The sequence below is a fragment of the Prionailurus viverrinus genome, chromosome B4 (assembly GCF_022837055.1).
Source record: "Prionailurus viverrinus isolate Anna chromosome B4, UM_Priviv_1.0, whole genome shotgun sequence".
Taxonomy (NCBI): Eukaryota; Metazoa; Chordata; class Mammalia; order Carnivora; family Felidae; genus Prionailurus; species Prionailurus viverrinus.
The window spans coordinates 77330044-77345483 of NC_062567.1; the positions used below are offsets into that span (position 1 = coordinate 77330044).

General features: G+C 56.9%; 1 protein-coding gene across 1 annotated transcript; it reads left to right on the forward strand.

Moving 5' to 3' along the window:
- The first annotated feature begins 3457 nt into the window (after nt 1-3457).
- Nucleotides 3458-7650, forward strand: HOXC10 (homeobox C10). Its single transcript, XM_047867054.1, has 2 exons — nt 3458-4208; nt 7373-7650. Exons 1-2 carry the CDS (start codon nt 3458-3460, stop codon nt 7648-7650), a joined length of 1029 nt encoding a protein of 342 aa, XP_047723010.1.
- The last annotated feature ends 7790 nt before the right edge of the window (nt 7651-15440 follow it).

The window sequence follows — 15440 nt, forward strand, 5'->3', positions numbered from 1 at the left end:
ATCCCTGCTGCCCTTCCAGGTTCTGCTGTCCTACCGGGAAGAGGCGCACACAATGCCAGGGTTCTCCGGGTGGGTGGGATTGGTCGACAAGTAGGCACAGCCTGAGCACTGGTCTGGCCGGCAGCCCTTGGATTTTCACATCCCCAAATTGAGGCAAGAAGGGGAGCCCCGGCGTCAGACATAGGCACAGGTCTCTCAGCCCTCCCGGAAAGTTGGGAAAATGGTTTAACAGGGTGAATGCAGCAGCGCAGACTTCTCTGGACCCCAATCCAGTTCCCCAGGGGCGCAGGCCTGAGGGTCTTGGCTCTGCGGGGTAGGGCCGGTGGGTGCCGGCAGCGGCTTGGCCCGTGGCAGCCGGAGTGCCTTTGAACGCCAGTCCCGGACAATAGGACGGAAACGGCCTTTGCTCGTGGCCTCGGAAAAGACGGAGCCCAAGGGGGCAGGGCTGGGACCCACATCCGACTGTACTTCCTTGGACCCGCTCGAATGCTCCCCTCGCCCCCATCCTCACCCTCACGCTTTCCTTTCTTTCGCCTCCACTGGGGCAGAATCCCAAAGTCTGCAAAAACCCAACAAGTTATTCAAGTCTGCGTCCGCTCGGGGTCTCGTTTAACAGCTCCGGGTTTGCGTTTATCCTGCGTAATTAGAGGCAAACGTTTGTCCCACCGGGGGTCCCACTTAGGCTGATGAATTTGATTTCTTTTTTCATTAATGGGCCGTGTTTATCATACTTTTAATTATTTCAACTTTAAACACTATTCGTTCTTGTGAGGAGGTGAGAGCCGAGGCGGGAGGCTCCTTCTCCGGGGGGGGGGGGGGGGATAATTTCCATTAATAATGGCAAGAATTCTGAAGCGACTCCAACCCCTCCCATGGCTGAGGTAAGGAGTGAGTTTGGGGTGGGTGTCGGGCTGGTAGGGAGAGCCGGTCCGGAGGCGGAGTGACTCCGCTCCTCTCCCGTTAGTTCCCCAGGTTAAGTCTTGGGGCTTGCTGTTTTTGAGAGGTAATCTGGAGTTTGTCCTCTTCACCCCCCACCCCCTTCCTCGCCCCCTCCCAGGCTGGGCTCCCATTCTTTCCCCGCGAAGCTCTTGGCAACCCTCCACCACCCCAGCCAGATCCCAGCGTGGCCGGGGCAGAGGCTCCGGGAGGCCCCCAGCCACGGACACCGAGAGAAAAACTAGGAAAAGCTAAGGTTGGCCAAGCGGTACCTGGGTGTGAAGGAGAGGGCCCAGCAGACCCCCAAACAGGGGGCAAGGGCAGGAGACTGGGACGCCAAACTCCAGGGACAGGCACACCAGGCGGGAAAATAAAGGAGATGTGAAAGAGGGGGGGAGGGAACCCCCCCAAAGCCATATAATTCTCAATTGCTTTGGTCTTTAATTTCATCGCCCCATAAATGAGGAAATATCAGTTCCCATACTAAATTTTTATCCCCGGCTGATAAATATGACGGGGAATTTTCGTTGGGTCCTCGTAAAAGCGAACAGTTTCGATCAAACTGGTGGGGAAAGACTTATGCAGATAATACAAACAGAGTGGCCATAAAGTCTCCGCCGTTTCCCGCGGGGTGGGCGGTGGGACAAATGGCTCCCTGGATTGAGTGCCGCCCGGGCTGTCCCAAGTCTCGTCTGGGGCCTAAACAGCCTAACCTTGCCCCGGCCAACCCCTGCGCCGAGCCCACGGCGACCCCTGCAAATGAAAACACAAAACCCTTTCTACTCTCCCCCTGGCTGGCCCTGCAAACAAGTCACACATTACACATTTTCTTCCAGGATTCCCGGGGGTCCAGGGACCCCTGTGCCTCCTCTCTTGCCCCTTGGATGAGAGAGTTCGGCTGATTTCTTTCCGAAGTCCTTTTCTAGCAGCCGCTGGCTTGGGCCTCTCCAGGAGCGATCCAGCCTCCACACTCCACGCCAGGGCGCCCTGAGCACCGGTCCTTGTCCGGCCAGACTCCAGCCCTTTGGAAAATCGAAACCCCCGGCTTCGTCCGGGGTGGGGGGAAATGCGGGGCGACCGGAAAGACAAGTTATTCTCCAGATTCCGTTTCCTGAGGAAGGGGTGGAGAGTTTAGTTCGCTTTGGGAGAAAGGCCATGGAGAAACGGAAAGAACTATTTAAAATATACCCTGTCCCTTATTTCTCCTTTCCCTTTATTAAAAAATAAAACCCACAAAAACAGGCTGGTTCCTCTCCCCCATTTAAAAACACCCCCCCTCCCAGCCCATTCGTTCTGCAAAGGACACGTCTCTGGGTAGGATTTTGTCGCATCTGGTGTCCTAGTTTCCCCGTGTGATACGTGACTCCCCACAAACCAGCGGAGGCCCCGCAGGCTCCCTCTTTCTCTCTGGGAATATTCCCTGTTTTAGTGGGGGCAAGGTCAATTGGAAAGCGAGGGCCGCCAAGGCCTGCAGCAAAGCAGCCGAACCGACTCCAAGGCCAAAGCCTTCCAGCCCCTGAGATGGTGACCCAGGAGCCGCCCACCCTGCAAAGGCCCGGCTGCGCTCCTGGGGTCGGGGAGCCGGTGCCTCTGGTCTTCGGCTTCCTCCTCCCCCGACCCCTAGATCCACTGGAAACCTCCTTTACCCTCCTGGAGCAGTCCTGAAGTGATGGTGACCCTCTCCTTGGTCCACTCCAGACACGGGAGGTTCCTCCGTCAAGCCCCACGGGGCACTTAGAACTCAACCAGCTTCCATGAGCGGAGAGGTCCGGGAACTGAGCTCCCGGGCCAAGCCCGGCGAACCGGGACGCGGGAGAGCAGGAAGTTTAGTTCTGTTTGGGATTCCTTAACTTTTTCTCCCTTTCTCTGCCCACTGGAGCCCTCCCCACCAAGTTCACCCCACACCCATCCCAAGGGAAGAAGCGGGGCCCAGAGGCCAGGAGAGGAAAAGAAGAGGTGAAGCGAAGGGAAGAAGTACCTGAATCGTGTCTTGACCTTTTAATTTGAATTTGACTGTTTTGAGCCCCGAGATGCCTTGATCTCTCCCTCTCTCCTGCATTTCCCCCCTCTCCGCCCCACTTTCCCCAAGAGTTACAGGCTTGTTCCCGGGTAAACAAACCCCATTCTTCCTAGAACCCCCCCTCCCACCTTCCTCCACCCCTCTCCTGCCCCTGCCGCCCCCGGGGCGCTTCCTTTGTTCGCTGGGAAGGGCTCCGGCGCCCCTACCCCGAGGCGGCTGCTAGGTGGCGCTGTTACTCCACGCTGCGCGCTCCGCCTGCCGACAACTTGACCCCGCTGACGTCACGGCCGTCTGAATCATCAAGGCCATTTTCAAATCCCATTGGTCTAGCCGTCACATGGTGAGGACTGAATGCGCGGATAATTATGGAGCTGATATTTCCCCCCCCTCCCCTTCTTTTCCCTCCCGCCCCTCCAACCGCCCCCCCTCCCGGATGGGGAAAAAAAAAGATGTCAGCTCCTCCGCTGTAGTATTGCTCCTTAAAAACCCCTCTCTCTGAAAATGACATGCCCTCGCAATGTAACTCCGAACTCGTACGCTGAGCCCTTGGCTGCGCCCGGCGGAGGAGAGCGCTATAGCCGGAGCGCAGGCATGTATATGCAATCTGGGAGTGACTTCAACTGCGGGGTGATGAGGGGCTGCGGGCTCGCGCCCTCGCTCTCCAAGAGGGACGAGGGCAGCAGCCCCAACCTCGCCCTCAACACCTACCCGTCCTACCTCTCGCAGCTGGACTCCTGGGGCGACCCCAAAGCCACCTACCGCCTGGAACAACCTGTTGGCAGGCCGCTGTCCTCCTGCTCCTACCCACCTAGTGTCAAGGAGGAGAATGTCTGCTGCATGTACAGCGCAGAGAAGCGGGCGAAAAGTGGCCCCGAGGCAGCTCTCTACTCCCACCCCCTGCAGGAGTCCTGCCTCGGGGAGCACGAGGTACCCGTGCCCAGCTACTACCGCGCCAGCCCGAGCTACTCCGCGCTGGACAAGCCGCCCCACTGTGCCGGGGCCAACGACTTCGAAGCCCCTTTTGAGCAGCGGGCCAGTCTCAACCCGCGCGCCGAACATCTGGAGTCGCCCCAGCTCGGGGGCAAAGTGAGTTTCCCTGAGACCCCCAAGTCCGACAGCCAGACCCCTAGCCCCAATGAGATCAAGACCGAGCAGAGCCTGGCGGGCCCAAAAGGCAGCCCCTTGGAGAGCGAAAAGGAGCGGGCCAAAACCGCGGACTCCAGCCCAGACACCTCGGATAACGAAGCGAAAGGTAAGGCCGCCTGGGCCGCGGCCCGGCTGGGACGCTCGGGCACTTGGTCTTCGTGGCTGGGGCGGGGGCAAGGGGAGGGTTGGGCCGAGGAGGCCCTGGACGGTCCCGGGAATGCGATCCCGGCTTGCGACTCGTGTCTGCTGAGCGCCAGGCTGGTGGCGCGTCATTTGGCTAAGGAAGGTAAGCGGCAGAGTGGAGGGGCCGGGCCGGCAGCGGCCGTGGGCGCCGAGACCCGGGAGTGGTGCGCACCGCGGGCAGCCTGCAGGCGCCTTGTGCTGCCCAGGGCTGATGACGGCTCCCGGGCGCGTGCTGGCTTCGGTTTGCTTGCTTTGCGGTGGTGACTGGGGGGGCTGATGTCCCCCATACGGGTCAGAAGCTGGCAAAAAGCTTAAAATGGCGATCTTGGGCCAGGGACTAGGGAAGGCTTAGGAGAAGGGGGATTTCGCTTTCCTGCGTTTTCCCAGTTGAAAATTGTTTCCTTCGAAGCGCGATTTGTTGTTTGTGAGTCTGATTTGTGCTTGTGGTTTGGGCTCCTGCGGTTTGGGCTCAGCTGGGGGGGCCTCAGGCGGCGGGGCTGGGGCAGAAAGAGGTGGAGGTGAAGGGCTGACCGCCACGTCCCTCCCTCCCTCCCCCAAACGCCTGGCTTGGGGATGGCGTTGGAACAGGGCATTTGGGATGTTGTAAGTTCTTTTTTGTCTCCCCTGTTAATTTTTTTTCCTTTTTCTTTCTCTACTTAAATTTCAAAAAAAAATTTTTTTTTCGTTGTCTTCCAAAAGCAGCTTACAAATGAGTGGTTGGAAAATTTCTGTGTGCGTGGCAAGCGGTCTTCTCCTGAAAGGGAATGTTGCTTTAGTTGGATTTCATCGTGATTTGGGTTGGAGAGAGAAAGCCTATCCAGAGTTCAAGCTCAGGGTTCAAGATTCATTTCTGCTGCAGGAACTGGGGGCCTCCAGGACCTTTCTCTGACACCTGGAGAAAGAATGTGGGGGAAATGGGAGCAGCGGAGGGAACCTGAGGGGACCGACTTTCCCTGAAAAGTTGAAACAAAAAACATCAGAAAAGGTCCAACTGGGAGGAGAGGAATAAACCTGTTTCCCATGGCACTGGCTACTGGAGGCTGTATATAAATGGGGCTCTTTGGGTGTAGGGGGAGATGGAATACTGAGAGAGAGCTGAGCAGACTGGGGGCGGCCTGGATCTTGTGGCGCTTTGTATATGGATGCGGCGCACACGCATGCCTGGCGGCGACCTGTGTCACACTCACACACACGCTTCTCTCAGGCTTCGCGCACACTCACGCATGCTCGCTCCCTCTCAAACACGCACACACGCACACACGCTGTTTTGGCGGGCAAGGGTAGAGCTGTGCCCTCTTGGGTGTCTCCTCAGCCAGAAGATGAGCACGGGTGTGTTCATGAGGCTGCAGGAGTGAGGTACACACACCCACGGAGGCTTCCCTGTGGTACATGTGCAGCGTGAAAGTTTAATTTTGTGCCCCCTCCCCAGGCTCTGAGCTTTGTTGGGACACGATTTTAGGATGGGAAAACCTGCCTCCTAACCCCCCACCAAAAGCAAAGTCAAGGTTAACAAGTCTACCTCCTAACTGGGACTGCCCCCTTTGGGGTAGGCAACCCTTCCTCTCCTCCCCTGTCCACAACAACCTAAGCCCCTCCACCCCAACTAATCCCTCTAACTCTGCACTTTGCCTCTGCCTTTCTTGCTTTCACCACCCTCCCCCATATGGTGTCTCAACCAGGCCACAGCCAAGAGGGCTTTTGGCCAGACTTCCTCATTTGTAATTTCTCCCTTCCCCCCCCAAACCCAACAACCCCAATAAGAAAATAAATAGGACAGAGTTAGATGCGGAGAGCCTCGAAACAATTTGGCAAGAGGCTGCAGGTGCAGAGGCTGGAGCGGAATTAAGGACATTCAAATGTCTTAAACTATAGCCTCAAGTTTGCTTTTGTGTGTGTGTGTGTGTGTGTGTGCCTCTTGATTCCCCCAGGGCCCCGTCCCGCTCCCCAGGAAGATAAGAGCAAGGAATCTGGCAGTTTCATTTGGCAAAGCGGGGAGATAGAGCACAGAGCCATCAGCAGAGTCCTTTGCTGGGTGCCCTTCTTGAGTGTCTGGACTCTGGGGTTTTTTTCCCTAGAAAAGATGGCCAAGGTCTCCTGCTGCTTGAGGAGCAAGGCTGGTCCATTCCAGCCAACATGTGTACCAAGGAGAGAAGTTGTCAATAAGATAATGAGAAACACACACTATGTCTATAGCGTCTCCTTATATAAATAGACACGTGTGTGCCTATGTGTGTACATATGTGTGACAGTGTGCATCTCTACAGGAATACACATGTACGTACAGGCATACATATCTCTGTAGACTAGGTGGAGATTTCCAGGAGGCTGCATTTCCTCAGGATATCTCTCTCCCTTGACCTTAGGTCCCATGGCTAGGGCAGTTGTCTGAGGACCCCTCAGCACGCCCCAGAGCTGTTGCCCCTGACCTCTGCTGCCTGCACCAGCAACCCTGCTTCAGCTACTCACACCTGGGGGAAATGGCCAGGAGAGGAAGAGCTGGCAACGGGAGATTGAAAGGGGCAGAGTTGCTCTGTGGCACTTCAGGTGGGAACAAGGGCTGGGGGTCTGGTGCAGGGACAGCTGCGGTGGCCTCTGGCCACAGAGCCTAAGGCGACAACATCCCTCCACTGAGTTGAAAGGGGTCAAAGCTCTCTGGGAATTGCTCTAGGCAGCAGGGGGGACTCTGCAACCCCGTATTAGGCCTGGGAGGCGCTTTTCCTTCTAGTTGGATTTTTCCAGAACTGGAATGAAACACAGAGGAGGGAGGGCCTGGTGAGGTTGAGAGCGCGTGCCAGGGTCAGGAAGCTGAGGGAGAGTGGGAGTACTCAGAATCTGCTAGGTCAAGGTGGATTGGGGTAATTTAATTAATAAATGCTTTGGAGGCGAGAACTGTCTGTCTTTCCCCCCACGTAAGTCAGGACCCCAAAGAAATTCTAAGAGCCCTGAGCCCAAGAGGACCCCACCAGTCAGGCCTGTGGGGTGAAAGCAGCCCCCCTGTGCTCCCTCAGCCGCCCCCACAGCTGGCTGGCAGCAGCGAGGGTTTGCCTCTTCAAGGGATACTTATGTAAATAATGTTATTTTTAACAGAGGAGATAAAGGCAGAAAACACCACAGGAAATTGGCTGACAGCAAAGAGCGGAAGGAAGAAGAGGTGCCCCTATACTAAACACCAGACGCTGGAATTGGAGAAAGAATTTCTGTTCAATATGTATTTGACGCGAGAGCGCCGCCTGGAGATTAGCAAGACCATTAACCTTACAGACAGACAAGTCAAAATCTGGTTTCAAAATCGCAGAATGAAACTCAAGAAAATGAACCGAGAGAATCGGATCCGGGAACTGACCTCCAATTTTAATTTCACCTGAGCGCGCGGCCTCCCCTCCCCCTCCCCCCTCTCCCCGCTCCTTCCTTTCCCCGCCCCTCCTCCCTTTGTGCCTGGTGGTATATTTTTTTTTCCCTCCCTGAGTATAAATGCAACGCGCCTGCAAAAAAAGGCAAAGACCTCAGACTCTCCTTCCAAGGGACCTATGGTTCGTGCTGCGAAGATGCATCCACCTAAAGCATGAGAAATGGGGTGCCGGGGTGTGGGGTGTGGTGTGCCCGCATAGACAAGGGTGGGAGTGTGGCTGGTGTGTGTGTCAACCCCTCACTCACCCACGCACTCACACACACCATCCTGTCCTCCATGCAAAGTTAAGGTCGAATCCACCCGATCATAGGGGGGAAAAGAGGGGAAAAAAATCAACCAGAGAAGGTCTGTAATCTCGCAGAGCACAGTCAGAATCGCTCCTTCCTTGCTGCATTTCCTCCTTAGGATAATAGACGTTTTGGAAAGTTCGGCTAGTGTTTTGTGTGTTTGTCGTAGCGCCCAGCGCCTCCAGCAAACCCTCTCCGTGTCTTTACCTCCTGGTTGCTCTGAGAATCTGCTTGAAGTCTCGTATTTGTACTGCTTTCTGCTTTTCTCCCAATCCTCCCAGCACCCCCACATCCCCCCGCCACTGACATCTCAGAAATTCCATCCAGAGGAATACAAAAAAAAAATTTAAAAATTTAAAATAGAACATAGTGAAGCAAAGACAGAATTCCCCCCCCCCCTCCCAAATATCGCCCTGTCCCTGTCTGGGAGTTGTGTTATTTAAAGATATTCTGTATGTTGTATCTTTTGCATGTAGCTTCCTTAATGGAGAAGAAAATCCTAATAAATTTCCAGAATCGTAATCCTCAAATGGGTGGTTTTTTGTTTTTAAATGTTTTTTTTTAGCAACCCCCCCCCAACGAGGCTGAGTGTGTGGATGTGTGTGTTTTGTGTTTGACTCATCTCCTAGAGCCTTTCTAGAATGTCTCTTGGCGGGTTTAATGTAAGTGAGAGACCATAACGTTGATTTAAATATTATCCAGGTGACCACAATAAGTCAAGGTCATAAAACAGTAATGTCAGGACGGTCTTGGTGCGCGCGAGAGGTGGATTTTATGATCTGCAAATATAATGTGGTGCTGCAGTAAAAGATGCATTTAAAGGTGACTGGAGGAGGGAAAGAGGCAGAGAGCAAACTGCAATCTTGAGGAGCAGACGGATCTGATTGCCTGGGGTGCTGGGCCAGGCACACCCCACTGCTGCTGGGGGAACCCCAAGAGCCCCCCACCTATCCAAGGAGAGGAATAAACTTAACCGCCGGAGGGGGACGAGGAGCTCAGCCACCCCCCCCCCTCCTCGACAGCAGCAGCAGAAGCTCGGGCAGAGGCAGGAGGAGGAGGCGGCGACAAGGTAAGAGAAGCGGTTTCTTGTTCTTCTCTTGGCGGCGGAGTGGGGACTAGCGGCGTCCCCAGGTGCCCGGCCGTGCCGCGGGCACAACAGGGAGGAAGGTGTTTCGGGCATCTGAGCTTGCTGAGAACCCAGGCTTGCCTTGTGGCCGCTCGCAGTGGAAGGCAGTGGCCGGGAGCTCCCTCTCCTCCCCTCCCCGACCCCGCTGCCTTGGGGTTCGGCTGTTAAAGGGGTGAATTGGTGGTTTTTGGCTTCTTTCGCTACACGGGCACTTAGGGTCGCCTTGAGGTCGACACATGGGTCTAGATGTTTCTCAGTCTGGTCGTCTGCTGGGGGAAGCAGGGGGAGATTGGGCTAGAAAGGGCTGGAGCTTGAAGCTTGGGTTTCCTGCTTTCTGCTGGTTTGGATGTGAGCCTTATTCAGGCTCTCGGTCCCCACGCTCCCTGGCTGTGGGGCTTTGCCAGGCAAGTGGCCTGATTGGAAGAGGCTCTGGAGCACAGGCGCCTTGGTTCGGCCACCCATAGATGCAGGGAAGCAAAGCAGAGCTGAGAGAGGGAGAGGATCGGAGGGATTCCAGGAGGAGAGCACAGGAGAGCCAGATGGACAAGACAGGGGACCCAGCTCAAGAGTGGAAGGACCCTCCAGCCTCCCCCAGGGCCAGAGCCAGAGGCAGGGGAATAGCTCCACTGCGGTGCTGGGGGCGGGGCGGGGGGGGTTGGCGGCTGGAGGTCCCATTTCACCAGAGTTTCCCTGAGCAATTTGCTTAGACCAGAGGCTGATGAGGGCAGTCAGACCCCCTACCCACCCAGCCACCCAAAGTCTAGTCTCTAGTCCTTAGGGAGGTTGTGGGGGCGGAAAGGGGGACGGGGCTGAATTTCTTCCTTCCCCAACCCCCTTCCCTTCTCCTCCCGATAGATGCAAAGCCGAATCTCCCGCCCTGCTCGCTCAGCTGATCTGTGGCTTAGGTAGTTTCATGTTGTTGGGATTGAGTTTTGAACTCGGCAACAAGAAACTGCCTGAGTTACATCAGTCGGTTTTCGTCGAGGGCCCCAACCCACCTACCCGGCTCCTTCCCTCCCCAGTGGGACTGCCCCACAGCCCCCTCCCAGATAGGGCAAATGGGCACAGACTGATGAGGGCAAGCTGTGAGTGGGGCCGCAGGACAAGTCTGGAGAGCCCCGTTTTATACTGTCCACTCCTCAGCCTGTCCCAATCCCTGTGAGTGAGGGAGAGGAGTTTTTTCCTGCAGCTATTGTTTCCTGGGCCCAGCTGATGGAGACAGACAAAGAAAGTCTAGCCAATTCCAAGGAAATTCAGGAATTTGAGTAAGAGGTGGCCTGGTGGGCCAGCTCAGTTGGGTAGCTGGGTGGGGCAGGATCAGTAGAAGAGAGGAGAGCACAGAAAGAGAAGGGAGTCTCTGGAAGGGCCAGTTTCTCTCACCTGCCACCTCCAAAGACAAAAATCTGCCTCCAGTTGGCTGGGGCTGGAGCTTCCCCTTAGAAAAGTGGGGTGAATGGGGTGGGGGGGGTCCCAAGAGTTGGGGAACTCTGAGCGCCAGCTCAGCCACCCCCCCTTCCCCTTCTATAGTTCCATCCCCAATGAGAAAGGGCATATTTAGAGTATTAGTAGGTTACAGGGAAGCCATCAAGTCCAAGTAGAACCCCCCCCCCCACGCCCTACTGGGAAACATCAGGACAGGAACCTGGCTCTAGTCTCTGTCTTGCTGTCTGTGGCCCACAGGCCTGGGTCTGTTGTGTCTGTGGCTGTCAGGCAGCTGCTTGTCTTTGCGCTGTGTGGAAATGTCTGGGTGAAAGGAGGCTGCCAGCGCCCACCATTACCATATTGTTGGGAAGGTTGTTGGCTGATGCCAGGGGGAGGAGGGGAGGATAATGGAGTAAAGGAGAATCTGAGCAATGTGAAACTTTGCAAAGCTTCTTCCCCTCCTTTCTCCATCTGGTTCCTCAATCCTGGCCCTGGTGGCTAAAGAGAAGGCTCCCCAAAAAGGCTTCTCTGCCTGCAGAGAAAAAATGGGGGGGTGTCAGGGAGAATGGGGAGATACACCCCTGCTCTCAGAGAGATTGGGAAAGAGAAAGCCAAAAGGAGGAGGACAGGCTGTTGGTTCTCTTACTTTGGAAATAGTATGGTTATTAACACATTCTCAACTTGGAGACGGGAACACAATTGTGTCCCTGTAACAAAATATATACCTGGAGTTCTATATTCTCACAGTGGTCTGCTGGGGGAATATTTCTAACCCTGTATGAGTGTGAGTCTCTGTTTCTGTATCTCTGGCTCCTCCAGGCTCTCTCAAATCCCACGTCTATTTTTTACGTGAATACTTCACGTATTTTTCTGTCTTTCTTATACAAAGAGATTTCCTTTGACCCCAGGGAGGCTAGAGGAGAAAATGGAATAGAGCCTTTCTTCTCCCTAGCTGAATTTGTTAGTCTGTCTTTCCGTCTGTCCCCCAGCCCTTTGTGGGGGAAAAGAATCTCTTCCCTTGAAGGAAAACGCTCAAATCTCTCTATTGCTCCCGGGGAAATAGGGAGGTTTTCAGAGAGGAAGGCCAGCTGGTGCGAGGCAGGCAGGGGCTCCCCTGGTTTGGGAGCCCTTAGCAGTCTCTGAGTTTTCAAGCTGTCAGAATCACAGGGCCAGTTGGAGTGAAGGGAGTCCCAGGCAGGGGCGGGGTGCTCAGGAGTGCCTGGCTTGGGGAGAGCGTCCCTCATGGGCCGAAATTCACCAATGAACGACTTTTGCTCTTTGAGTCTCTCTCTGCCCCCATTTCCGTTTCAGAGCTGGTGGGCTTGATGGGGGGTGGCCACAGAGCCACGAGTCTGGGGTGCCCCCCTCCCCAAATCCTGGGAAATGGGGTGAGTTCTCATCCCGCCAAGGTGAGGGCCAGGCTGGTGGCCAGAGTCCACCCCGGGGCCCTGGGACTGTAGATTATGGCTAAGGCGATGGTGATTATTTATTCGCTTCGCTGGAAGGGAGTCTTCAGAAGAAACAGCGTGAAGAGGAGGGAAAAAATTATCTCTCTCGTCTGCGGATATTAAGATGGATTTTTATTTCTTAAAGGACCCTCCCCGCCGAGAGCGCATAAGCGTAAACTTAATATATGCTCCGCAGCCCAACTCCAGAAATCGCAATAAAAGTTAAAACCTCCCCTACTGGTTTTTTTTAATTATGATATGGGAAAGAGGAGCAGGATTTATAGAGCTGAACTCTCGGCGTGTGAGTGTTTAAGACTTGCGGGAGACGGAGGAAAAGGCAAGAGCTCGCCAAGGAGAGCTTTGGTCTCTGAGATAATCTCGTGGGCTGCGGGGGCTCCGGCTTAGCCCGGCGGATCTTCTGTAGCCTCCCTGGGACTTCGGCTCCCCGGTTCCCCCGGCACCCTCCGCCCAGGCCCACGGCTTTGCCCCGGCTCGGAGACGCAGCCTTTCTCGGGAACAGGTGAAGGGTAGCAGCGGCTGGGGACTGGGGGCTGCGGGTGGGAGCGTCAGGGCACTGGGCTTTGTGTGGGTCCCGTGCAGGGGACGAGGTTTGCAGTCCCGGGCAGGACCGTGGGCCGAGTGTGGCCCGGCGGGCGCCTCGGCCAGGAGGGGCGTCCGGGCCCGGCGCGAGAGCACGGGCAAGGTGGATTGTGTGTGGACTTTGGCCGCAGACGGAGCAGAGCGGGCTCCGGGGCGGGCGGAGGCCAGCCTCGAGGCGGGCGACCGGATGTTGAGTCTGTAGGAAGGACCTTGAGGTCTGTTTGGTGTTTGGGCTGCCGGGGGGCGGCGGCCCAGAGTGTAGAGCGCGCTGTGCGAGGGGCGCGGCGGTCAGCGTGGGCGAGGCAGCAGGCCCCGCACACCTCTGCTGCTACAGGGCCGTGTCCAGGGCGTCTGAACAGAGGCCGGCCAGTGGTCAGAGCTTGGAAAATAAACGCGGTTAAGGGTCTTTCTTTCTTTCTTTTCCACGTAAGAGGTCCTTCTCTCTCTCTCTCTCTCTCTCTCTCTTTCGGAGATACCTGGATTTGGTCCAGAACAGGTTGCCCGCGGGAGGGCCCCGCGAGCGGCAGCGCGCGAGGGAGGGAGAGAGGGAGGGAGGGCGAGAAAGAGGGAGGGAGGGAAGGAGGGCGGGCAGCGGCGGCGGCTGCGGTGGCTGGGGCTTCCCTCCCCCGGCGGGAGGCGGCTGCCCTGCATCTGTGGCCGTGGGGAGCCGAGGAGCAGGTAACGAAGGCGCTTCCCGAGGCGGGATTGGACCAAGCCAGAGGGACGGAGTCTTCCGGGTCTCTGCCCAACGCCCTGGAGGGGAGAGAAGGTAGGGAGATCGGCGCCTGCCCGGCCTGGCAGAGAGGCCTCGGGAATGTTGAACCTGCATTTGATTTTAGGCTCACACTCATGTTGTGAGTCTGTCTGCCTCCGGAGATGCGGTTTGCCTGTCTGTCTGTCTGTCTGTCTGAGACGTCCCAGACCCTAGGCTCTCCTTCCAAAAGCTGAAAAAACCGGGAATTTTCGTCGGAATGTGCACTTTCATTCATTGGATTCGCTGCAACACAGCAGGGCTGGTTGCTGCGCCCCCAAGTTGGAAGGGAGCTCTCCTCCAACGTTCTGGATGCCGGATCCTCTGGTTCCCTCCGGCACGGGCTGAGTTTCTGGCTCCAGGTTCGCGGGTTGCCCTGAGGTTTGAGGCCAGACAGCTCCTAGTCTGGCAGGGAGGGCGGGGGAGAGACTAGCGGCTCTGGCCCCTTAATTGTACTTCGGGCCCGTATTGTCTCTCCTTTCGCCACCTCCGCTTCCTCAGTCTGGGCTCCAAAGTCACTGCAAATTTCCTTGTGACACACACATCACACAAAGATCAGGTAACAAGGCGCCCAGAGCCATGGGGGCTTCGGGCAGAGAGCACCCCTGGTTCTGGGGCCGCTCCTCCTTCAGCCACTCCCCAGGCTGGGAAACCAGACCGGGTTGGGGGAGCCGGAAACAGCCCCGTTTGCTGCGGGGCGGCAGGGCGGGCAGGGGGCCGGCGGGAATGCAGGCCGTGGCGTTGAGAGGGCCACGTTCACAGGCCCTAGGGGTTTCACTCCTGCTGGGCTTAGGGGCCTGACTCCTGGCTTGTAGGGATCCCAGATACCCACCTGGGGTGGGGGCAGGACGCGGTCTCCTCGCGGCGGGCCAGGAGAATTCAGTTTCTGCTTCCAGCGCAGGCCTTAGCCAGGAGGAGTTGTGTGTGGGTGTGTTTTTCCCAACAAAGAGGGACCAGGAACGAGAAGGGGGGAAAGAAGAGGGGAACCGGGGAGGGGGCGGGGAGGGGGAGAGGGCAGCGGAGAGGTGAAACGAGCCCATTTCAGGGGGAGAAGGAAAATGAAAGCAAATGGAGCACGGCCTCCTCCGCGCGGGCGGGCGGGTGCTGACGAGCCGGGGAGCGGGCTCCCTGCCTGCGGCGGCTGCGGACCGGGAGAAAAGCCTGTTTTAAATTTAATCCGAACTTGACGGTGTGGATTGAACCGGAGGGAATTTAAATCACTGAGAGGGAGGCGCAGAGCAAGGGGAGGGGATGACGCTAACCTGTCCGTCTGTCTGTCTGTCTGTCCTTCCCACGGTGGTGCTAGCTTGGTTGTGGTCGCAGCTGTGCAGGTCTGAGGTGATGGAGTAAAGGTGCCCCTCCCCCTTAGGGGGCTCTCCTGTGCCTAGTGTAATCTTTTGGGGTCGGAGGCAAGCTCTAAGCACCAGAGCAGATGCAGAAGTGCCAGCTAAAGCTGGGGTTTCCCCCCCTCCCCAACAGGGACTCCCAGTGTCCTCCAGTCCCTCGGGTTTGCCCCATCGGTGCTGAGGAAAATTGAAGGGAGTGGTGGGGGTAAGAGGGAGTCTGGGAATCTGGCAGGAGATTCAGAAGGAGTAGGTGATCCTGGAAAGACGAGCGATTCCTTACTGGTGCCCCCACATCCTTTGTGCCCCCACATCTATAGGCCTGGCTTTGGGGGGGTGTGGGGGGAGCCTGAAGTTCTGCTTCAGGGCCCTGACCTGCCTGCCATCCCACCTCCAAATGCAGAGACTAGGGGGTACAGCCCACATGCAGCTGTGGAGCCCGAGGGGCCTCGGCCTGGTGAACTCAGGGACTCCCAGGCTCTTTCAGCCCCCTCCTCATGGCTGCTGCTCTCTGCAAGGCCTAGGCAAAGCGGGGCATTGGTGGGGAGGGGGCTGTGGGCGAGGCCTGCTTCCTGATCCACAGCTGTGTCTGTGCCTGAGTGGGGAGGGTCTGAGTTCACGCTCTCAAACGAAGGCGACAATCTCCCCTCAGTTTCACGGGGAATTTGACGGCAGCAGGGAGCCTGGGCCTTGGGATCCCGGCTGCCCCGCTGCTGTCGCCTCTGCTGGGTGGGCAAGCCGGGTGGGCAGGCAGCTCAAGAGTTGAAAA

Coding starts and splice junctions, on each gene's coding strand:
- HOXC10 (XM_047867054.1), top strand. CDS start 3,458: ATGACATGCCCTCGCAATGTAACTCCGAACTCGTACGCTGAGCCCTTG. Junction 4,209..7,372: donor CTCGGATAACGAAGCGAAAG/GTAAGGCCGCCT, acceptor TATTTTTAACAG/AGGAGATAAAGGCAGAAAAC.